Raw genomic sequence first — 23,802 nt, 5'->3', positions numbered from 1 at the left:
TATTTGTTCTGTCTCCCCAATGCCCAGTTGCTGTTAAGTTCCTATTAGATGGCTCCATGTTCTATCCCTCTGGCTTTATGTGGTTTTAGAAGCTTGCAAATGGCCTTAATGTGGAACACGTATGTTTCCACTGATGAATGGAAACTTGAAACCAGTGTGTTCTGTATTGTTCCATGTGTTCCCAGCATGGTGACCTCTGTGCAAGACTTGAGCAATCCTTTTGGTCTAGGAGTGCTTTGACTTGGAAACAGTGCTGGCAGAATATTCTCAGCTGCCACGGTGCCTCCACTCTTCTAGTATATGAGTCTGTGTCAGTCTGGATGTCTTACTTTCCCAGTGTGAGGGATCAAGCAAATTACATAGCAAGGCAGCAGAAAGGGGAAGCCTTTCTAGCTCTGCCTAGGGATTCAGGAGGACTGATCTCAGTGGTATATACTTTAACAATTACCTTTTTTTTTTACACAAAACATTTCTTCATGCCAAGAATAGTTGTCCCTAAGATTTCATCCTTACTCAGAATGTGGGCTTCTGCATAAGAATCACCCTGGCGCTTGATGAACTATGGGCAATGCCTAAATATTGTTGTTTAAAAATAATAAAGCTTGCGGGGATCCTTGAGGCAAAAGCTCTGATTCTCCTGCAAAACCTTCAGGCCAGAGCACATGCCACAAGGGTGCTGCTTTCACCACCATGCGCATCCCCAAACAGTCCTCTTGTGGCGTATCGACAGGCTGTGATGCATAGGACTTTGCATCCGTGTGAGTCCATGCCATCACAAAGCAAGCCTCTCCGGTGCAATTTCACATTCCTGATTGCTGCTGCTGCTGGCAGAGTGCTTGGAGACTAGTGAACCAGGGCACTTCTGGCCGGACACAGTGGGCGTATTCCTCCTGTGGCTGTGCTGCATTGGCACAGTGCGGACTTTCTGGCAGCCAGGCTTTCCCATGGAAGGAGGAGGGGGTCGCTTATGATGAGCTGAGTTTCTCCCAGTGTGGTAAGGTGGCAGGCGGTCCCATCCTCTGTTTGTACGAGGGACGCAGAAGCTTTTTCTAACAGCGCCATGGAAAATCTATCAAAGCAGAATGTGAAAGGCCATGCTAGAATACCTATTGATCACAATTGTGCAGCTCTTGCACTGCCTTCATTCAGTTAGCTGAATGAGGTTTGCAGATGAGCATAGCTTAGCAGATGGTGCCCTGGAGTGTCTCATTTAGAATAAATTCCTGAGAAAGTGAAATAGGGTTGTTTTATTAGTTGACTCGGACTGGGTAAAAATGTGTTCCAGACAGAAGAGAAAAATGCTGCACATGCAAACAGAAGTGGCATAGGGTGGGCTCAGTTCTGCAATTAAACATCAGTATAAGTATTATCATAGGACAGTTGATGTCTTAGTGGAGTGTGCAGAGCCTATTTATTTATTATCTCTAGGCAATTCACAACAATTAAAACCATAAAATACCTGTTGGCTGTATATATTCTGAACCTTCCGAACTGCAGAGATTCTCAAGGGACACATTCTCTCTCATCCATTTTGCACCAGTGCCCTGGAAGGAGGCAACTGTTTCTCGTAAACTCCCGTGCTTGTTCTGTCAAAGTAGATGTGTTGCTTACTATGGAGAAAAAGAAGTAGCGTCAGGGGTATATTGATCAAGTTCTGCTTAGCATAAGTCCTCAGACCCATGGAGCCTCCCCCAATGTGAAAAATGTGCTAAATGCACTACGTACCTTGGAAATCACTACTCTTTGGAAATCACTTTACCAAATACAAGGGGTGTTTTTTTTCTCTGTAGTCAAGGAAATTGAAATCCAACCAGGAGGAGGAATAATTTGAAGGCATGGCAAGGTGGAGTGGGAAAGAGACAGAGTGACCTTTAGTATGAATGTTATATCTCCTTTTGTGCGTACTGGTAAAGGAGAAAATACAAGGTTGGCTGAGGGTGCCTTGTTGTCCAAGGCACCTGAAGGGCACCAGTTTGGGGAAGACTGGCCAGTCTACAGCCGTAAGAGTTTCTTGGAAAAGAAAATTGCGGCACCTAAGTGGATTATTAGAACTGCTAGGAGCAGCTCCCTTCTTGGTTCCCTTGTGGATGAACAAATGACTCCTAGAGAATAGTGCGCGTGCTTGCCAGCCCATGAACCCGTTACTTTCCGTACTATCACTATCAGAATGTCATAGCTTTCTCTGTACTTTGGAAGCAATGCAAGTATAGGCAGTTAACGAGGCTGCCCCTTTCTACTGGGCACAACCTGGATTCCTTTCTTGACATTCCTCCTGCTGGGCCTTCATCACAACCTCAGAACTGCAAAAAAGCATCACTGGAATCAGAGGAGAAGTGAACTGTGCATGTTCTTAATTAGCATTTATGTAGTCCCTGTTGAGGCCCAATATCTGTGAAACCAGCCTTCCCCAACCTGGTGCTCTCTGTGTTTGGCTACAACAGTTAGCATGCCTAGCCAGCCGGCCAGCATTGCCCCCGTTGCACAGGTTAGCAGTGGCTGGCCTCAGGCCCCTTCCTGCAGCAGTCTTACCCCTTTTCAGACATACAGCTGCCCTGGACTATAAACTGCAACATGGGGTCCTACTTTCAATTTTATTCTTTTTTGGAGCAATACTTCATCTCCCTGCTTTTTCTCATTCTAGAGGCAACCAGATGCAAGGTGAGGCATGGCTTCTCTCCCTTTAATAAATGCACAGCGGTTGAATTTTACTAATGGCCACTTGTCCTGTAACTCTGCCTTCTAAAATTCTGTTTTTGACTCTACGATTAAAGGTACAGAAGGGCCTGTTCTCCTTTATTTCTGCTCAACCTCCCTTTGTTTTTTGCTTAAAAATAATTTTAAAAGGGGATGTCCTTGCTGTGGCATGCTATAGCCCACAGTGTGATCTATATGGCAAGAGCACCAGCATTTTACCAACTTAATCATTCTACCAGGCAAGGAATCCCTAGACTGCCAGAGGGCACACTCACATTTTGAGTGCCGTCGGCTGTCCCGGGAGAGGCTCCCATTCCCAAAACCCTTTTCATCTTTCTCTCACCGCTGATTTTTTTAAACTGTGTATTGAATCTGACCAACCTTTTGCACATTCAGCACTTTCCCTTAATAATTTCTTGACCCTGTTTTCATCAAAATTAAGACTCTGTGCTTTAGGGGTAAAAGGAGGGAGGCTCACAAGGGGGCATACCACATTTGGGATCATGTACTGATTCTACACCCAGATTGTTCACTAGGCACTGAGAAAATCTGTAACTTAACTGTAACTTAAGGATTTAAGGGTGCTGCCGAGAAGTCCTGCCCAAAGAACCCCACTGAGATCCTTGGCCAGTCATTCCAAAGGAGCAAGAGCACTTGAGGACTGAGGAGACTGGGTTTGCTTTGCTCTTAGCTGTGGTAGATGGTACTGGTGACCATCACTGCCTGAAACCTTGCCACCCCCCTCCACAGATGGGGCTGCCTGTGGGCACCAGGTGGCCACAAAACCCGTAGAGCAGTTCACATGTATGTAGGATGGTTATGTGGGACAGACAAGAGCTGCATAATTTTCTCAAGTGGTGTCTTTTTATATATTTTATTTGTTATATATATTATTTATATAGAAATTTTATACAACTTGTGAGAACTCCTTTGTTTATCTTCAGTCGAGACAGAAAAGAATCTAATTGCTTACACCGTGTCCTTTTTTAATTTTAACAGCGAGGGCAATATGCATGGAATTATTCCATTCTTAATTTTTTCTCAAACCCCCTATAAGGTAAGCTAGGGTATAGTTTGTAACTGCAGGCTTCAGCCCAAGAGAGTGGTTCTTCCTAGAGTCATGTGCCTTTTTTATGTTTATTTTTTATTTTTTCAAGTGGACTTTGTGTGTGTTTCTAAGGTTCTGGGGGGACCAGCTGAGGTCCATTATCTGGAATTCTTTATGTGGCAGTTCTGTGTAGGCTGTAAGCACTTATATTATTTTCCCTTTCTCTCTTTCTGTGCTCCTGATTGGAAAGGACACGTGGATAAGTACTACCCATTCCATTTTTCTTTCATCCACACTATTATTTTGTCAAGTTGGCACTTGCCTCTTTAATCTATTCTGTCATGAGAGGCTTTTTGTTGGGCCTGCATGGCATAAATACAGTATTCCATTTAATTTCTTGATGTCCCAACTTTTCTTCTTTAGGAGAGCGTTTAGGAGGTTTCCTTCACCTCTGCCTTTCTATAGATTTTGCCCCCAACCTATTAAACATTGCCTTTTAGAAGGGCTTAAAAGTTTTGCGGGAGTTTCGTGAACAGCATTCAACATGTTCAGCATGTGGGAAATACACCATTCCATTTTGTCGGTGACAACAAGAGAACTGGCTCTGGGCTGGCTCCAGCATCAGGCAGACTGACAGAGGATTCAGGTGCAGCCTGTCTTGGAATGGCTGAAGCCCAGCTACAGATGGAAATGAATACTGATGTCCATAACACCCGAGGAAAGGATTGATTGTTGATTTTAGCGGAACAGCTCTTTGCCTAGTTACTGGACAAATTAAGTAATTTTAAACAAAGATTGCCATAATCTCAATAACAGGGATGATGCTTGTCAAATATTTGAAGATGACAGGATCACCAATGATTTAGGCGAGTCATGCTTCCAGAAAATCTTCCAAATGAATGGCTCTCCTCCAGAGATTGACATGCTTTTGCAGTGCAGCTGGGCTCCTTCTTATGCTAGAGAGTGGCTCCTTGTGCTCTTCAGTCATTGCCTCTAAGCCAAGGTAATGGGGGCTTGTTTGCAGTGTGGCGGTGGGGAGGATCTTTGTTGGCACGGTGACCCCCACGTGCTTGCTGCAGTTCTAGTCCTGCTCGTTCCTCTTTCCCCCATAGCTATTTACGTAAGGGAAATGCACGCACAATCACTTCCATGAAATTCACATCCTGTTGAGAGTGGTGCTCAATGCGCCTGGGGTGTTTAAAGCACTCTGCTTCAGCAGTGCATTCAGTCCCCTGCAATGCATGCAGGATCTGCACAGAGCCTGCCCTGATCCTTTCCCACCCACCCCCACATTGTCCACACAGCGGATGGAGGGAATCACGAGGTCGGCAGCGGTTCCATGGTGCCTACGAGGGAAAGAGGAGTGAATCATGCACAGCAGGGGGTGCACATGCAACAGCACCAAACTGGCAGTAAAGACACTCCCATGGGGATGTGTCTGAAGGCCAGTCGTGGGCACAAGAATTCTTTTAACAATGCCATCTGCATTGGGGTAGTATCTGTCCAAATGTCACATTTCTCTCTTCCCACACAATCCCCACAAACAAATCTTGGGAACTAGAAGCTGCGAGTTCTGGATTCTCAGCTGGAGATCCCCTGCACCTCATAGGTGGACGATAGCAATCACTGGGGAGCAGGACTGTCAAACCAGTTTAAAGCCGTGGTGTGGTTGTCCATAGAGGGATGTGTTTGTTTCTCAGTACTGTGGCTGTTACATCCTCTGTAGCAAAGAACAGCATGGTACCTTAAAGGCTGATTCATTACGGCTCAAGCTTTTGTGATCTAAACTCCGTAAAAGCTTGTTCCTGGATAAATGTATCCATCTGTGCTTTATCTGATTTCTTTATGGAATTCCTCTATCACTTTTTCAAAAGAAACCAAGGTAGTTTACAAACAGCAGAGGGTGAAACAATAAAATAAAAACAGACTTAAGGTGTCGCAGTGCTCTTAGTCTTTGTTGCAACCAAAACACTAAACACTGCTACTCATCTAGGGAATATAGCATACTATAAACAAATACTGAGTTCATTTTCCAAGGGTGGCTCCTTGTTTAGACAAAACAGTAGCATCTCAACACAAGAGGAAGGATGTTTTGGGCAGGCATCCCAGTCTGTTGAGAATGGAGTGTGTTCGAAGGGCACAGTGCTGGTGGACTTTGGGAAAACATGATGGGGGATATAGATTGGAGTATCCTGTAAGAAGGACTGGACACAGAACTCCACGGGAGTACTCCACACTGAAATGCTGGCCTGGATTGCATGCTGCAGTAATTTAGGACATGAGTTCAGTAAGGGCTGTTGTTGTATTATGGGTTGTTCAATTGTTACTTGTCATTATATGCAAATCCTGCACTACGTCTTAACTATGGGTTGTTAACCACAAACAACCTCAAATTCACAACCCAACAACAAGCTGGAGTTCTGCTTCTTTTTGTGGGTTGCTCATGGAGAACGACCCACTCATAACCATAATGCAGAGTTTGCATATTAAGACAATATGTGTGTCAATGACAGTTCATTCTCAGTCCATACTGTGGGTTGCCACTATGTATGATCCAGGTCATTTTGTTGCACATCCTACTTGGACCGTCATTGCTTGAGTTACCATTTGGTGCCTGTGGTGAAATGCTTTGGAGGGTATTTTAATCCACTAGATCCTGCACTGCTAAGGTTTTCTCCCTATGCCAATAAGATATTGCTCACCTGTTTAGTGGCTTGCATTTCAGACAGGGACCAGCTTATAAACTGAAAAATAATTATAAAAGTTCACATATAGATCAAAAAATTAAACTGTCCATTCTGTCAGATCACAGTTTGAATCAGTGATTAAAGTATCAAGACTTTCAGGTATACTTTCACAGATGGACAAAGGTAGGCAGGCAACTGATGTTGGCTTCATTCAGATTATAGCTGCTGTAGCACAAATAAACCTCTATATTTTTGTTAGCCTGAAGAGAAGAGGGAAATCTCAAAGGCTCATTGTTCCTAAGAGCCTGTCTGTTAAGTTGTTGGTGTCTGAATGTTGATGTAGTAATTGAAGTAGAAGGCCCTACCTGCCTCAGAGAGATTTTCCTTCAAATGAATCTCTCTTCTGTAGATCCTTTACAGACTGCACAAAAGAAACAAGTCACAGCAATCCCTTTTTTATTTTTTCCCCCAGTGTATCTGCTTTGCTGTTTCCGTTTCAAAGCCATCTTTGAGAACTAGGCTTATTACAGAGCCACAGTCCTTTCTCAGGTAGAAAGGGCATTTGAACATTTAGACTTTAAATGTTATGAAACATGCAAATTTTATTCTTTATAATTTTGTGAGAGGAGTAGGAATGACTGTGAAAACTGATATGGAGGATCTCCTCATCATACAAGCAGACGATCCCACCACCTGCAAAACATCTGTCGAGAAGCAACTGAGTTTGCAAAATTTTGGCTTGAGCAATGTGGGGACAATAGTTTTTAGGTGTCTTGACTCTCTCCCCAAAAATGCTAGATGTAGAGCTTGTCATGCAAGGGTTGGATGCTGAAATTCCCTCTTGTGCACAGCTATTAAGGAGTGGGGACCCCTCAACCTCAAGGCAGGAGGGCAGAGGAAGGTGGCTGAGGTTGAAAAACCAAGGGAAAGCGTGGATACAGAGGACCCGAGGGACAATCAACATCATATGTAAGCCTGTACAATGTCTTTGTCGCTTACATGGAGCTGCTAGAAGCTTTAATTTGCAATTCCGGTGATTCTGGACTAATAAGTAGGTCTGCCTAGGATAGGTTTTATGTTTGTGTCAAAGGATGCTTTCCAACAAAGAGCTCATGGTGTCACTAATTAGAAGGTATGCATTTTTCCCTTAGCAGATTCTGTGTGTTAAGGGAAAGAAGCCGCCACAGGGAAACCATGGGAGGATTACAAATCAAAGGTAATCTTGTGTGGCTCCCTTCTAAAATTCCATGAATGAGGCAAACCTATGGTGTGGTGAAAGCCTTGTTTGGAGACAGCTTTTAAAGTCATTTAGCATAGTTTTATTACGACGTGGAGCTGCTGCCACCAACAAATGCTGAATTCTGTAAAGGAAACAAGCTTAGAGCAACCCATTGGGGATACCCCTGACCTCTGAACTCAGAGGATTATGGACATCCCTATGGTGTGTGGTAGGGCCATGGAGGCAACAGCTGCCTTTGCATAGCTGCCTTCGCCCTGCAGAATGTTGAGGTGGCTGATTTCAGCTACATAAGTGGAGCAGTTTGGAGCAGGAGGGAAGGACAAGATGGTGAGCGATGGACAAGATACCTTGCAACTTGGCATTGTGAGTCCCTCCTGTCTGCACCCCAAATCTGCTCCCAGAAGCCCTTCTGCAAGGTCACCCCTGCGACCAGTGCAGTCCTTTCTGCCCCAGTTGCAGAGGAGGAAGCAGCATCTGAGGGCAAATCCCCAGCTATGAGGTCAGAATGGTTTTCCACCCTTGCTGCCGGGAATCCAAAGACTCCCTCCACAATCTAGACACTGTGTAGTGGCCCCAGGAATGTGCTGCAAGCCAATCTACAGCCCTTGGCTGATGTTAAGCGATTTCCTCTGCTTCTGGCAATCTTGGGGAGATGCAAAGTGCTGTCCAAAGTACTGAAGCCAAATTCCACTGACCCCATGGGGACACTTTTGTATGCATGGGCTGGTATGGCAGGGGAGACGTAATCTCTTTGCTGAGGGCAGGAATTGTTTTAGAGCCCTGTTTTGGATTGTGGCAATCCATCCTAGGGCTTGGTCTGCTACACAGCCTAGCGATGACCAGCATGAGCATTGGAGCCTTCAGAGAAAGCTCCGGGGCTCAACACAGCTCGGCCTTCTGAGGCTACATTGCAGAACAAGATGCTTCTTCCATCTGGAAGGTGGTTCCAGGAGGCACAAGCTGGGTGAGATCCAGCCCTGCTGAAAAGCAGCATTGCTGCTGAAAGATGTTTTAACTGGTTGGTCTCAACCTGTGTCTTCTCTAATTGCATTTTCATTTATTTGCGTTAATCTGTATTGCATTAATGTTAGCTGCCCTGTACACCATTTTTGGCATAAAGGAAGGGTATAACTGGTTAATATTTAATTGGTTTTATCTTTGATCTTGTCACTAATGGTCAGATGCAGTGTATTGTCTGTCGGTATGTTGTTGTTTTTTTTTGCAAGCTATCCAGAGACTGGTATTGGACAACATCTCAAACTTTAAATAAATTTGGTAAATAAAATGCACTACAGCCTTGAATTGTGCCACTGCTCTGCCTGACTTGGTATTGTTTAGTTTGGTGCTCAGGCCACAGTCTTTTCCCAGCCCTGCTACCTGAGAACTTTTAGGTTAGTGTTCCTCAACTCTCTAGATGTGTCAGAATACAACTCCCTTCATCCCCAGCCAGCATGGCCATTAGCCAATGCAACTGGAGAGCACCAGGGCAGAGGAAGGTGCCTCTAAGGAGAGCCAGTGCGGTGTGGTGGTGAGAGCGTTGGACTGGGGACCTGGGAGATCCACTCAGTCGTGAAGCCCCCTGGGTGACTTTGGGCAGTCACTGTCTCTCAGCTCAACCTACCTCACAAGGCTGCTGTTGTGAAGAGAAATGGAGCTATGTAAGCAACCTAGGGTTCCTCACGAGGGGGGAAAGGCAGGATATAAATGAAATGGAAGAAGTAGTGGAGATGCTGGGATCGAATCTATAGAGGATGCCATCTGTTACTGCGTTAAGACAGAGATTAACTTACTCTGTTTCTTAGAGGGCAGTGTCCTCTAAGACTGAAATATAGTGGGGAGTGGGGAGAGATATTTTGTCACCTAAGGCTGGCCAGGGCTCATTCCTTGTGTATTTCCAGTTATGGCAATTAAATTATTTATTCAAGCAAAAGCCCAGTGTCTCTCTGCTTCTTTCGGTATCCTTCACCTGGGTCCACTGTGCCACCTGGGTGATGTAAATGTTTGAGATGTAGTACCTTCCAATAGCCCCCTGCTGTGCAGCGGGACAATGGAGACCAGGCCTCTTGGGAAATGCCTTGATAATTAAGGTAGCCCAGTATCACTTGAGATTCGTTTTTTTGAAAGAAGACAAATATAAAGCTCACGCTCATCAGCTTGCCCTTGAAAGGCATGGCCTGTGCTGACTGTCTGGCTTCTTCTTAAAATTTCTTTTTCATTTTTTACTTCTCACAGAATTGTTTTGGTGCCATGCATTTTGCTCCTGGGGTCTACACAGCTGCTTGTTAGGCATTCTGGATGTCAGAGTGAATTTTACCTTAAAGGCTTTGATAATTTTATCCTTCCTGGCACTTGTGTTCTGCTACCGCACAAACTTGCATGTAAGTGTGTGTCCAAACCCAGAAATATAAGGATCTTTCCCACAGGGTTGGCACACATGCACCAATCAAGTGTGGTACCTCAATAAAATGGGGGAAATTGGGTCAAATATCTGTCAGGGCAGATCAAAACAATTTTTAAAATTTATTTTACAAAAGAGAAAGCTCTTGGTTAGTATACCAGCCCATTAGTGCTTGGACCACTATTCCTAATGACAATAACGAGGGGAGGAAAGAAAGGTGGAAGCAGATAATAGATGTGCACCAAAGAAGCACACGAAGGACTCTTGGGAAATGGCAGTGCAGGTTCAGAAGAAGCCCAGACTCAGTAAGCAGGGAAAACCTGAGCTTGGTTGGCACAGAGTGAACCGCACAGGGGGCAGAATGCATAGGTCTGGAGGTACATGAGAAGCAAAAGGGAGAAATGGTCTCAAAGTGAGTAGAATTACTTCATTTCATGAAAGGGAAACCCAAAAGACTCCCTTCTGGGCTGGTCCCAAGTAACTGAAAACTCGCAGAGGGTTCAGGTTATGCTGCACTCAGCAGGCCATCGTTCACAAATTCAACACGGGCGCAGTAATTTCCCTCACTGCATAGATATTTTTGAGTACAGAGTTTGGAAGTAGCCAAATGCTCACATCCTTGAGTTCAAGGCAAAACAGTTTGGTTGCAAAGACAGAATTTTGAATGGAGAGCCTGCCACAGCTGCAATAAAAATTTGGATCATTGGACCCTGACTTCTCTGAGAAAAGTAAGAAATGTGGTCAGAGACCAGGAAGGAAATCTAGCTAAGGTGGTGGGTAAACAAGTAGTTGTGCTTGACTCAGGCCCTGGATTCCCCCTTGTGCATTGAATGGCTAAGCCATTAGATAAATAACTTGTATGAAGTGGCATAGCCTCTGCAGGGCACATGGGCAAGTTTATTTCTTTTTCTTTTTATTACTTAAAATATTTCTCTTCAGTCTCATATCCACTTGGGTTCTCTAGATGGCTTTCAAAGAAACAAAAAATCTATAACAGCACTTGAATAAAATAACCTACAATACTCAAAATATACAGGAAAAGTCATTCTAGCCATTCAAATACTGGGTAAATAAAAAGATAAGTAATGTGTCGGCACCAAGCACACCTCTCTGAAAAGCAGGTTCCATAGAAGGGGAGCTGCCACTGAGAAAGCTCTTCCCCAAATAGCCACTCCTCTAGCCTCTTTCAAAGAGAGCTCCTAGAGAAAGACCACAGCAGATGACCTTAACAAGTTTAGGCAGGTGTATATGGAAGGAGATGTTCCTTCAGGTATCCAGGTCCTGAGTTCCTGAGCTCAAAGCCTAGCAAGGCTATGCCATGAATGGAAACTGGCTGGAGAACTGTAATGGGTGCTTCATCAGCAACTGAAACTTAGTCCAGATGTACAAGTCTGTGGATATATCTGAACACATGAAGTGAAAAAGGAGAAAGCTGTTCTCGTTCTGTGGAAAGAAAGGTCCGAGCTAAGCAAGGACTGACTAAGATTAGCCTTCCCCAACCTTGTGCCTTCCAGACGTGTTTGGACTGCAACACCCAGAATTCCCAGTCAATGGCCCTGCTGGATGGAAATTCAGGGAGTTGCGGTCCGAATGCCTCTGACAACCTCCATGTTGAGGAAGGCTGATTAAGAGGAATGGACTCGAGAGCTGAGTGAACTCCAAACTGTGTGACAAGGCTGTCCACAGTGAGCCATCTGACTGAAGAAGGCCAGGCTGCCCACATTCAAAGGGAGGTATGAACTTCAAAGCAAAGACTGCCAAAAGATCAATAACTGTAGGCCAGACTCAACTTATTGAACAGAGGGATCAATATCTTGACTCTGGGAGATGAAAGGGAACCTGTAAGAGGCTCCTGTCTGCTTGAATGAGCTGCCTGCTGCAAAACCTGTGTTCTGAGAGCAGCTAAGCAGAAAGCGGCCAAGGAGAAAACATACTGGGGCAGTGTCCAGGTTTCACTCTGGGGTTGGGCCAGGTTCCCTGCTAACATCAGAAGTACCCATGTGGATTGCCTGACTGTGGTGGTGACTTTGTGCTCAGCAGCCAGTTGCATTTATCTGGCATTAACATGGGACAAGTTTTAATGGAATCAGGGTGGTCCTCCTGGGCTCCCATCACAGGGACTTTTACAGCCTTCTCATACCAAAATTGATGCTATAGGCAAGATACCAGGGTAGCCTTCTCTAACCTGGTGCTCCCCAGAACTTTGGGACTACAGTCCCAGCCCGCATGGTCAGTGCTCAAGGATGATGAGAGTTATAGTTGAAAGCATCTGGAGGGCACCACGTTGGAAACAGCTCTCTTAGAGTGATGGCAACAAAAATACCCAATACAGCGGTGCCTCATTCTTCGAAAAACCCTAAGTTTGAACGCTCCAGAGTTTGAATGCTAAAATCGAGCTAAAATCTTTCTGAAGTTTGAATGATGTTGCAATGTTTGAACTGCACATGCAGTGAAAAAAAGGCGGTCGCTGCAGAAACATCATCTCTTGTGTCCCCAAGTTTCTATCATTTTCCATGCCTTTTCAGTGCGTGTCCTTTCGAGCATTTTCAGTGCTTTTTCCTCGCTCTATTTTTTGGTTATATATATAAAACCCCTACATACTGTATTTGCTGTTTAAGTTCATCGAGATGAGTATTGTTCAGAGTCTAGAAATAAATTAATTTGCTTTCCATTATTTCTAGTGGGGAGTATTGTTTCAGACTTTGAATGATTCAGAGTTCACATGGCCTCCTGAAATGAATTACGTTCAAAGTACGAGGCACCACTGTATAGGGCACACATGTAGTATACATGTGCTTACAACCAATGTGTCTGAGCTTCTCTGTGGCAGTTCACCTAATGGGTTGAAAGAAGAGGCAAGATCTGAACCAGGGATGATATAATTCATAGACCAGCCTTTTAGACACTACATTGTTCATAGAGTCTTTTCTAGGCTTTACTCCTCTACATATTCTGGACTGAGAAGCACATTTGAGTTCAAAGCCATTCAGTGGTTTGTGCCAGTGGAGAAGAACCTCAGTGCCCCCCCATGTGCCTTTTTCCCAGCCACCAAATGTTCTCTTTGACAGACTTTCTGTTTTATGGGTCTGTGTGCAAACTATCTGGTAAAGTTCAGTTTCTATTTGGATCCTACTCCACCCTGGACTTTTAGGAGACCATAATGGAGGCCATAGGTGTAGAGAAGGAGTAGACAAACTCTGACTTACCTAACCATTGGCTATGCAAAGTGGAGTGATGAGAACTGAAGTCCAGCAATATCTGGAAGACAGTAGGTTGTCCACTGTGGTGTAGGATGGCTAAATAAATTACCAAACCTGGGTTTCTGTTCAATTGCTGGTAGTAGATGGATTTTAGCAGATGCGTGGAAGAAGGATTCTGCATATGAACAGCCCTGCATATGCACCCTGACCGCATCGCACACCTGCACCTGCTGAAATCCCTTCTGGTTACATGACAGTTAAATGTAGCCACTGTCCCCCACTGCATTGCGCAGATTAAATGTGTGTTTTGCATCAGTTCTGTATCCATCTTTAGGTTGACCATTCTTAAGATTTCATTTGTTCATTCATTCAACCAATGAGTCACACTGTAGCCAAAGCTTTCAGGGTCATGTATGTAATAAAAATGAAACATAAAATGCCATAAAATCAATGACACCCAATTAAATCCAAACAAGATTAAAAGCAGCAAGAAGGCATAATTTACAAAGTGAAGGACAAATATCAACAGCAACAATTTCAAAGAGCTAAAAATATAAACTGAGAACAGTAACAGTGCTAAAACACAACTGGCAGTAAGAGGTGCATTAATGTAAAAGACTGAAGAAAATAAAAAGGGTTTTACCAAAACAGGAACACAATGGGTGCGAGGCAGACTTCTTTAGCAAGGCATCCCACAATTATGGAGTGGGGGCTACCACTAAAAAGGCCCACACACGAATAGCTCCTCACAGGGTCTCTGTGCAGGAACACTTGCAGCAAAGCTGCCCATAATTATCTCAAGGCACAGGTAGGACATATGGAAGGGAATACATGTGAAAGTATTCTTCAGATACTGGGGCCTGTAAGTGTTGTTTCACTGAATTGAATTGCCATTTACGTGTAGTCACACTAACAACTCTCCAGTGTTGCTTTTCTGTGTTTCTTTAATAGAATGAATTAAGGGTGGTTCCAGTAGAGGATTTGAGTATGCAATTACCCTGACTCATTCACGGAATTTTCCCCTTTCCAGACATCATCTTCTACTTGTAACCCTCCTATGTTTTCCCTCTGTGGCTCCTGTCTTTGTGGGGGGAAGACAGAACATCAGCACAATGTCTGTGGACTTGCAGCACCAGGAGCTCAGTGTCTCTCCAGCCAGACTCCCTTCCCTTTCTCATAGCCCTGAGTTATGTGCCTGCATCGGTGAGCTCCGAGGGCAGTTGTTGGGTTCCATCAGATGGTAACTTCTCTCTCTCACTCTCTCTCCCTGCAACTCCCTATAAATTATGCACATGGAAAAAATGGGGCCAGAAAGCAGCAGGCATCAATAATTGATTGCAGAATCTCCCGAAATGATGGGCTCCATCGTCATGTCTGCAGGGGCTGGAGTTTTGTTTTCATTTTTGCTTAGCAGTGTGTTGGCCTTTACTGATATTTGCAAAGGGATGTTGCAGTTCTGTTTAAACGTCGCTCTCCTTTCCCAGGCGGAACAAATAAGCCAAAGCACAAGCTTGTTATACAGTGAACCACTGGAACAACTAGAATTTTTGTGAAATTTGTTGCAGTAAATCTTTGGCTCGTCTGTGGGTTTGTGCATAGTGAACCACACTTGTGGATTTATTTACTTTAAAAATGTGTATATTGCCAGCTGCAGTGGATTGGACCTGAGGCAGCTTACCTCACAGGGTAAAAATAACATTAGAGCCGCTTTCAGTCACTGTCTAGAAAATATGAGTAGGCAGAGGTGAAACATGCAGCTAGAATAATTACTAGATTGGTTCAGTATATGCAAATCACATAAAATTATTATTCTGTGAGAACTGAAGAGCAAATTTGATCTAGTAGGCCATTTGTGACCCTCTGGAGAGTTTGGTTTGCAATTCCCATCATCTCTCTTCATTGACTGTGCTGACCCAGGATGATGGAAGTTGCACTAACATCAAGAAGACCACACGTTTTCCACTGCTATTGTAAAGCTACCCTGAAACTCACACGATGAAAAACAGGATGTAAATAAGTACATTAATAAAATAAGGTAAAAAAGATTTTGACTTGCCACAAAAGTGATTACTAGAATAATTGGCATTATGCATTTCAGTAACCTATGAAGTGATAATTCAGGTGGCTCTCATGTTCCTACTTCCCTTCTGCTTGAAGACAGCAGCAAAGTGAAGTGAGCACATTCTGAATTAACTGTTAGAGAGTGTGGGTTTTCATAATGGCCTTCAAACCCATCCAACTGGAAAATAACTTGGGAAATGGGAATGTATATATACTTTACAGTGGAGTGTGTAACTTTTATTCCTGAATGACCTAGTCAATGAAAATGTCGCAACGGCAGAGGCAATCATAAGGCTTTGCCTCTTGATTTGTTCATTTGGAGCAGAAGGCAGGCAAAGTTTTGAATCATTTGCACAGTTCCAGGAGATTAGCCATGTAAAATCTGTTATAGCAACAACAACAACAACAACAACAAAACCCCTGTGCTGTTCTATACCTTCAACATTAACAAAACATGGTGTAACATGGTGTCCTGCAACAGCAGGGGAGTTGGGCTTGATGGCTTCATGGCCCCTTCCATCTGTTCTGTGATCCTATGATTCTATGGCTAGTTGTAGTCCAACATGGTTTCAAGTCACGATACAAAGGCTAGGATGAGGGAACAGGCCTTCACATCCCCAGTTTTGGGTTAGGAAAACTATCCAAACACCTTTTACTTTAATCCCATGCCACTTTGTTTAGGTGCGACACATAGGATGATCATTTCACACTTTGAGGGTTCCAGGCTTGATGCCTGTGACATGTACCACTTGGGCACCATCAGGGATGTGTAGAAGAGGGTATGTGATAAGAGAAGGGGCTCCAGGGGTAACATGAGGAAGGACCACAGAACAGGTAAGAAGTCAGGAAGGGGAGGGAGGCTGCATAAGTAAAGTATGGCAGCTAGAACAGATGTCTCTGATTCGTACTTGGCCTCAGCCATGTGCTAACCACATGGCCTTAGGCAAGCCATTGACTGAGTTCAGGCAACACAACAGCCCGCACAAGGGTTGAGTAGGTTATTAAACCACTGATAGTTGTTGAAATGTGGGTTATCAAGCTATCATGGCTGTGAATAATCCACAGTTCATGACCTGACCACAAACTATGGGTGGATCACAGTCAAGCCATGGCCTATGTTTCAACAGCAGTCCCTGGTTCAGTGACAACCCATACTTAACCCTTGGGTGTGGGTGAGTTTGTTGTCCAAAGCCAGTCACTGATGGAAAAAAAAGCACTAGATCCAACTGCTGCCTTCCAGATTTTTGAAATACAACTCATATAAGCCTCAACCACCAAGGCCAGGGTCAGGGATTATGGGCGCTGCAGTTCGAAGTATTCGAGAGGCAGCAAGTGGCCTACTCTTGCTCTGTACCTTGAGCCCAGGGTTTTTCTTTAGGATTGGAAAATTTGTAATGAGGCAAGAGCTGAACTATATGAAGGACTAACAATCGCATGCACCACGTTTGGATAGGGCTAGCAAGGTAATTGGTTAGTTCTGTAGGCAGGTCTGAGGACTGATGATAAGATGGAAGGAGGAGGGAAGGCTGCTCCTTACAAAGGGAAGAGGAATGTAAGGTTTGCCCAGGGAGAGGAGGCATGTAGATGCTTGCCTGGTGGAAACATGGGGAAGAGGGATGGCGGGGCTGAGAGAGTTAAGGAGAAGGGAAAGGTTGGTGTTCAGATGCACGTTTTCCAGTGTGAGGTGGGATTCTTCTTTAGGGGGGTCTGCTGTGCTGCCATGGATCCTGTCCAGCCATTCTGAAAACATTTAGTGACTTGTGACATCTAATTTGTAGCCTACTGATTTGCTATATAGTTTCACTTTGTGTTAGCTGTAACAATCTTTTAATCAATTTGTTTTTATGTCTATTTTAACTTAAGTTCAGTTTGAACTTGGTTTTTGTTGCTGTTAGATGCCTTGAGCACCATTTTGTTTGGTGGAAAGGCTGAGTAGTAATCAAATAAACACGTATCTCTACTGTAATTTTATTGCTGCGCACTGCCTGTATACATTGCATAGTACCATTTTGCATAATTTAATAAAATGAACATGAGAAACACAGATGTAAGGAACTGTGTGGTGGGCTGCCTCTACGTGATCGCGGACTCCTGATGTTGCTAAACGGAGCAGCACCGGGACTTGAGTGATGCTACACCATCGGCTGGGCCCCGCAGCGTTTCATAGCAACACCCTGTCTCCCTTTCTGGGTGCAGGCTATCAGCTTGACTCCATTTACACTGCCTTTTTGGCAACATCTACATTCCTCCCATGGGAGAGGGATAGAAAGCTTTCAGGACTCCCTAACACTGGGGACTGGGTCACCCCAAGAATTGAAAGCCTTGTTCCTCATCCTTTTGCCTCTCCTTCCTCTATGCTGAAATGAAGCTCTGTCAGAAAATAGGGTCCCAGCTTTGCTTTCTTGAAAAGTAGAGGACTGTCAGTAATTGAATCTAGGTTGTTAAAAATTCATACGAGCTTTTTGCTATGAAGTCCTTTAGTCAGGTGAAAAGTGTGCTAGAAGAGGAGAAGCCATGGATGTCAGAAGCAGGGGTGGTGTATGTCATATCTTAGAGAACTTGTGGGCTTCTGTGTTGCAATGGAAGCATTCTGGGGAGATGTTCACATATGTTTTATTCACTGTGAATATGAAGGAAGGACAAGCCATTTATGGCAGCTGCAAAGAGAGAATCCAATAAAAGGCCATACAGCATTTGCCAAATGTTGCCAAAGCCTTCTTTATATTATAAGCCTGGTGCTCTCACAGACTTTTCATCATACAAGTAGATCAGAATCTGAAGGTGCATTCAGGGTAGGACTATTCTGAATGCTTGCAAGATTTGCATTTGTGTGCAAAAGCTGTGATTTCTTTTAAGATGGATTTATAAGCGTTCCACCGGAAATTATTTCCAAGTAAAGGTCTGAATTTGTTCATGTATAACATTTAAACTACAGCATGCACTTGATTGATTGCTTTTTCTAATCAAATATTTTAGTTCACCTGCTTCTAGCTATTCCAAAACCTTCTTGGATATTTAGATAGTGTGGAAAATTAATGTGGCATGCTTTTCTTTGCTCAATAACTTAAATGTTCCAAAAGATCTCCAGCAGCTAAGAACAGCTGATATTTTTCAAATTCAAAAACTTTCAGAAAAGCCTACATCATTGTAACCTATTTCGCTGCCCCTGATCTAAATTTCGTTGCTCAGTCTGGTCAACCTTTGCACCTAAAACTGAAAAATACGACTGTAGAGCCAAGACGATAATAGGTATGCCCTGGGAAACAGCTCCATTCCCTGAACTAGATTTCTTTTACTGATAGTTCCCTCTTTATTTTCACAACCACAAGGCTTAGAAACATGGTGGCTCTTTCCTGACTTTCACGCTGCCTAAACCAAATTCCAAATGGAATTCCTTTGGATATGATACTTAATTCTAGAAAATGAACAGCCCTTTGTTGGCTCTCTCAATGGACTTGGGGCGGATTGTTTTGAAGATGCCTGCTGCCCCTTTGCATTTTTGTATGTATGAATGCTTCACAAATGATGCAGCCTGTCGGGTATTCCAGGAGACTCTCCTGCTCTCTTGTTTGCCTCAATGCATGGTGCTGAAATGTGTCAAAACAGCCTCGAGAGCACTTTATGTCAAACAAATTCAGCAAGAGGTAAAAAATTATCAGTTAGCAGTCTCCAAGCAGATACTGTGTGAAGTTGCCTTATTTGCCCCAAGGGCTACACTTCTGGGTTGGGTATTGGTGTTGTATATGTGCACACCCCAGGATACCGTTCAAGTGGTATGTGAGGGAGCTTGGAAAATGCCTCGAAAAGGGTAGCCTTTTTCTGAAAGAAGGTGGAAGTACATGTCTTCCTTTTTCCAGGCAAACCAAGGTCTGTCAACCTTCTCTTCACGTAAATTTAACGCAGGTGTGTCTGCTTTCTGAATCTGCAACCTGAAGGAGGAAATAAAACAAATCCGTGGGATTTCCCTTTTGAGTATAAACAGTTAACCTGAGCATCAAGGCTAAATCCTGCTGGCAGAAAGCATCTTTTATTCAGACAGCTGGAAGAACAGGCCTTATATAATTCCTACAAGTGTTGCCATCTCCTTGGGTGATAGTCTGCATGCTGTTAGTCAATAGTTTTTCAGCAGACAAAATTTGCAACAGGGACGAGGCATACATATATGAGAGCACATCTATGGGAAGTGTTTTATTGGCTTGACTGTGATTTGCTAGAAAGTTAAGCAGTGTGGAATATGATTTGGAACCGGTAGCAGTCATGAAATGGGTGCTCACCAATAGTTTAAATGCTACAGGTTGAGCCAGCAATGTAAACAGTTGAATAGAGTGGCTAAGATAAGACACAGTGCAGAAAGTGCTCAGTTCAAATTCTCCTCTTGCCATGACCTCAGCAGGCAGCTTCACCTTCTCTGAATCTTACCACAGCCTAACTTACAGGGTTGTGGTGGAAATTTATCAATGGACCATTACATAAAATGTATACAATTTTGCATTTATATTGTACTTTTGGTATGTCTAACCTTTTCAGGTTTAAAATCAGAGGGTATACAGATTTGGAGACTTTGTAAGGAAACGGAGGATGGTACAAGGAAACCCACATAGGATGGAGTTTTAAATACTTCCATTTTCCTCACCCCTTCTGGCTTCACGGTCCTGATGGAAACATTTCTAAAATATTTTTCCACAACCCCGAAGGCTGGAAATTCTGTACTTTTGAAATGAAAAGCTTCATTTCCATCAGTTATTCCATGCTCTATGGTACTACTTGTAGCCATGTAGATTATAATATCCTCTGGGATGCTTTCCCTGTTCCATAGCACACTGCCTCCATTCTTGACTGATTTCTTGTTCTGACACCCTCTGTGCTTTCTTTTCCTTTGCAGGAAGCTACTTTGCTAGTCATTTCATCATGGGAGGCGAGAAGTTTGATTCTACACACCCTGAGGGGTACCTCTTTGGCGAGAACAGCGACCTCAACTTCCTTGGGAACAGACCTGTAGCGGTAATATAATAAAGTTGGATTTGTAGCTGTGGAGGACAGTGGTGGAAGATAATGCAGCAATGAAACATAAATGTTCCTTTTTAGAAATTTGGATTCTGTGTTGTGGACTTGGTGTTGTTTGAATGTAACCCTCTTCTTGCTTAATGCCCAGTTCCCAGCAGAGTTCCCAGATGTAACGTGTGCCTTCCATGATAGGAAGACATTTTATATTGGGCCTATTTCTGAATCCATTTCATGAACTGAATGGTACGATAAGGGTTGTAAAGTATCCCGATAGCCCTTCATGACTCTTAAACCTAGCAGAGAGCACTCATTGCTTTCTCAACAGCAGCAAAGATTTCAGAAGTGATAAGATGGTGTCCAGTTGGTGACATATGCTACTGACTTGAGCAGTTGCCAAGTGTGAATTGGCAGCTGTCCAGAAATATAAGAATCGCTATAACTCATTTCTCTGGGGATCTGGGCGTCAGTATTAGGGCTTTTATGGGGAGAGTGAGGACTTGATAGCTGGCTGAAGCATCTCTCAGTCGCATTTATCCTTTATAAGATAATCCTACAGTACAGGAGGGAGAGCGGTGCTTCAGGGAGGATTGCCTTCTTGCTGCAGTAGAGGGCGGGCAGAGTGTGTATATACTTGCTTGCTCCTTTCCTGGAACAAGGCAATGTGCTCTTTAAAGCTATCGGGGGAGGGCATGCACATTTACAAATAAACAAACTGCTCTTAAAGAGAGAGCAGCAACCCTTCCATGTTGGAATGTGCGTCGGTTCTGTGTGTACATTTGTAGACAAGGACTGGCGCTTGTTGTTTTTGCATATAGCGGTAGGTTCTTTTGACAGACCTGTGAATATCCTCAGGAGATACCAGTATCTGGTCCTCTTCATTTCTGTGAATTGATGAGTCTGACAGAGACTGTCCTCATTCAAATAATCTGCTGATTCATAGAACTGGTTCTTTAGCATGTCCTACCCTCACTCGCAATATCCCTCCATAACTGGGTTGATGCAGCTCCTGGGACTTGCGATCACAAAGGTGCATTCCTCATTCTGCAGCTTGATTTTAAAAGAATCTGGGGCAGAGTGTAGCAGTTCGGCTATCCCTGTCCAGCTCTACCTCCATCATGCTGAGTCTAAGTTGATAATCCTTGGCCTCTTATCTACTGTTTGGAAGAGAAGCCTGACACTTTGATGCAGAATATTCTGGACAAGCTTTCATTCTTTCCCCCACCCCTTCATTCTTCCATTGGGTCTGTGTGTCTGGATTTGTTTATTTAAAGAGCAGCAATGAAATATCCATGGTCCCATCTCTCAAGCTAGGGCTTGCTTTATTGCCTGTTAGCTCAGCAAAGCGTTAAATGTCAGACACGTTTGCAGACCTCCGGGATGGGCAAGATGTTAATTATAGTCGGAGGGCCTTTTCTCCATCTTCCCTGCCACATTTGAAACATTGTGCTTTGTATGGAATGAGAAAATGAAGGATGGGTTTCCACAGAACTTCTTTCCAAATCACAGAATAAGAAATGTTAAAAAATCAGTGTCTGTGCAGGACTGGGGGAAGCTGAGGCAGAGAGATGCAGCATTTCTTCCCATGGTCAACCTGAGGGCAATGCCATTGCTATTCACCTCCACCTTCTGGCATTATTTGATCTCTTGCTCCAGGACCATGCTATGTATCTTCTTTTATTTGTGCCCCCCTATTCCTTCCATTTCATTATGTTGCCCATTGATTGCCCTGACCTTGTGGAATACTGAAGCCTTCTTTTTTGTAGTAGTGAAATGGCTATTGGAGGCCACACCCACACAGCCTCTCAGTCCACTCCTTCTCTAACTATATTTGAGCAATGCCTTTATCAGGCCAACTAAAGGCTGGAAAACAGCATGCAAGCTTTCTCCAGGTGACTTCATCAGGAAAAAGTGGTAGAGAAAGCAAAAGTCAGGGAGCTGTTTCCAGATGAAACTTTTATCTCTGCATCACCCTGTTTCGTTCTCAGAACTTTTCAGGGGGTCCAAATGTCTTTGTCTCATTGCTCTCCCGTGTTCTCCTGCCACTACTTCTGTCTGTTTTACCGCAGAAAGTCCATTAAAGTAGAAGAGACCGAATAGCTGCACAATACCTTCTGATGGTTAGTGCTAGACTTTGTCTGGAATCACACTGCAACTAGTCACATTCTTAAGATGAAAAGCAGGAGGAGGATGCATTTATTCAGATGAGGGTGTCTGTCGGGGGCTGAGATGCTATCAGGCTGTACCTGGGACTCTCCCAAGGGCTGCTGAGATGGAGGAACAAGCATCAAGGAGACAGGCAGGGAGACAGGTTGACCTGACCTCTGTCAGGCACCTTTCCTTGTTTCTGTTCTAAATGTCCCCCAGTGTGTAGTACATTCCAGTGATTCATCTCAACACACCCCAAGGCAGAGGTTTAAATGATTTTCTCCGGCTCTAATGGCCAGCATCAACAATGCTAAGGTTGCAAGTGTGCATCCTATCAACCCCCTCATGCAAATGCTTCTTGGTAGGAGCGGATTGGCGTTGACCTTTGTGGACTGACAGAAGGGTTAGAAAAGAAGAAAAGGACCAGACTGTAAGAGCAGCAACCCTGCTGGATCAGACCAAAGGTCTGTCTAATCCTTCTTCCCGTGTCCTACAGGAGTGAGCAGCCTGCAGCTGGGCAGGAAGGCAGTTGCTCTCCCTTGATGTCTGCCCCTCACCCGTCCCACAAGATCTAGTATTTGGAGGAATTCTGCCTCTGAGCCTGAATGCTCCTACTTAGCGATCATGACTAATACCCACTGATAGAGCAGTCTGTCATGGCTCAGTCTCCTCCTCTCCAGGCAGAGTGAGGGCTCCTTCATAGCTGGTGCATGACTAAGAATCCCTTCGCCCAAGAGCCACAGATCCTCATAAAAGGAGGTATAAATTATAACATTTCAGTGGACCTGCTCTAAGTAGAACTAGCATTGCATTCAGCCCTAACAAAAGCTATGTCCAAGTTACATCACTTGAATGAAAGACATCACAGCACACACAGGTTCCTTCACTGAGTCATCAGGTGACAGAATCAATGCAAGAAATGGCAGGCTCAGATATTGGTCCTTCTCCACAGCTCCTAGAAGAGGCCAAGCCGCATCTCCACAACTGCACATCTTCAGGCTTTGGGGCAGGAGTCCAGGAATCCACTCAGCAAGATTGAGCAGAAGGACCAATAAACGTACAAGTGCTGACTTGCCACGTCTGAAACAAGGGAAGAAATGGATCTTGTCATCTAAGCAGGCCCTCCCCAGCACAGCCGTCACATCCAGGCTCTAAAATTGCTAAGCTGCACCACTGCACTTGTTTTTTGCCTACCCTGAATCTACTGCCAATCTTCTTTCACTGGGTGACCCTAAGTACCAGTATTTTGAGAGATGGAGGGGGAAAAATATCTTTTTCTCACACACCATGTGATTTTTTTTTTTTTACAGATCTTTTATCCTGCC

The 23,802-nt window shown here is 44.1% G+C and overlaps 1 protein-coding gene across 4 annotated transcripts in view; it reads left to right on the top strand.

The window, feature by feature from the left end:
• The window catches only part of RNF157 (ring finger protein 157), an 85,431-nt gene that overhangs the window by 5,059 nt on the left and 56,570 nt on the right, over positions 1-23,802 (top strand). For 3 of the 4 annotated variants that reach the window (XM_044453804.1, XM_044453803.1, XM_044453801.1), the window contains exon 2: positions 20,211-20,329. In XM_044453804.1, the coding sequence (XP_044309739.1) occupies positions 20,211-20,329 (119 nt within the window). The remainder of the gene's footprint in view (positions 1-20,210; positions 20,330-23,802) is intronic. The other variant, XM_044453802.1, reaches the window with a different exon arrangement.

This window comes from Varanus komodoensis, unplaced genomic scaffold (genome assembly GCF_004798865.1).
Source record: "Varanus komodoensis strain SLA01 unplaced genomic scaffold, ASM479886v1 scaffold7_1, whole genome shotgun sequence".
Classification (NCBI taxonomy): domain Eukaryota; kingdom Metazoa; phylum Chordata; class Lepidosauria; order Squamata; family Varanidae; genus Varanus; species Varanus komodoensis.
This window is presented reverse-complemented; position numbering and strand designations above follow the sequence as displayed.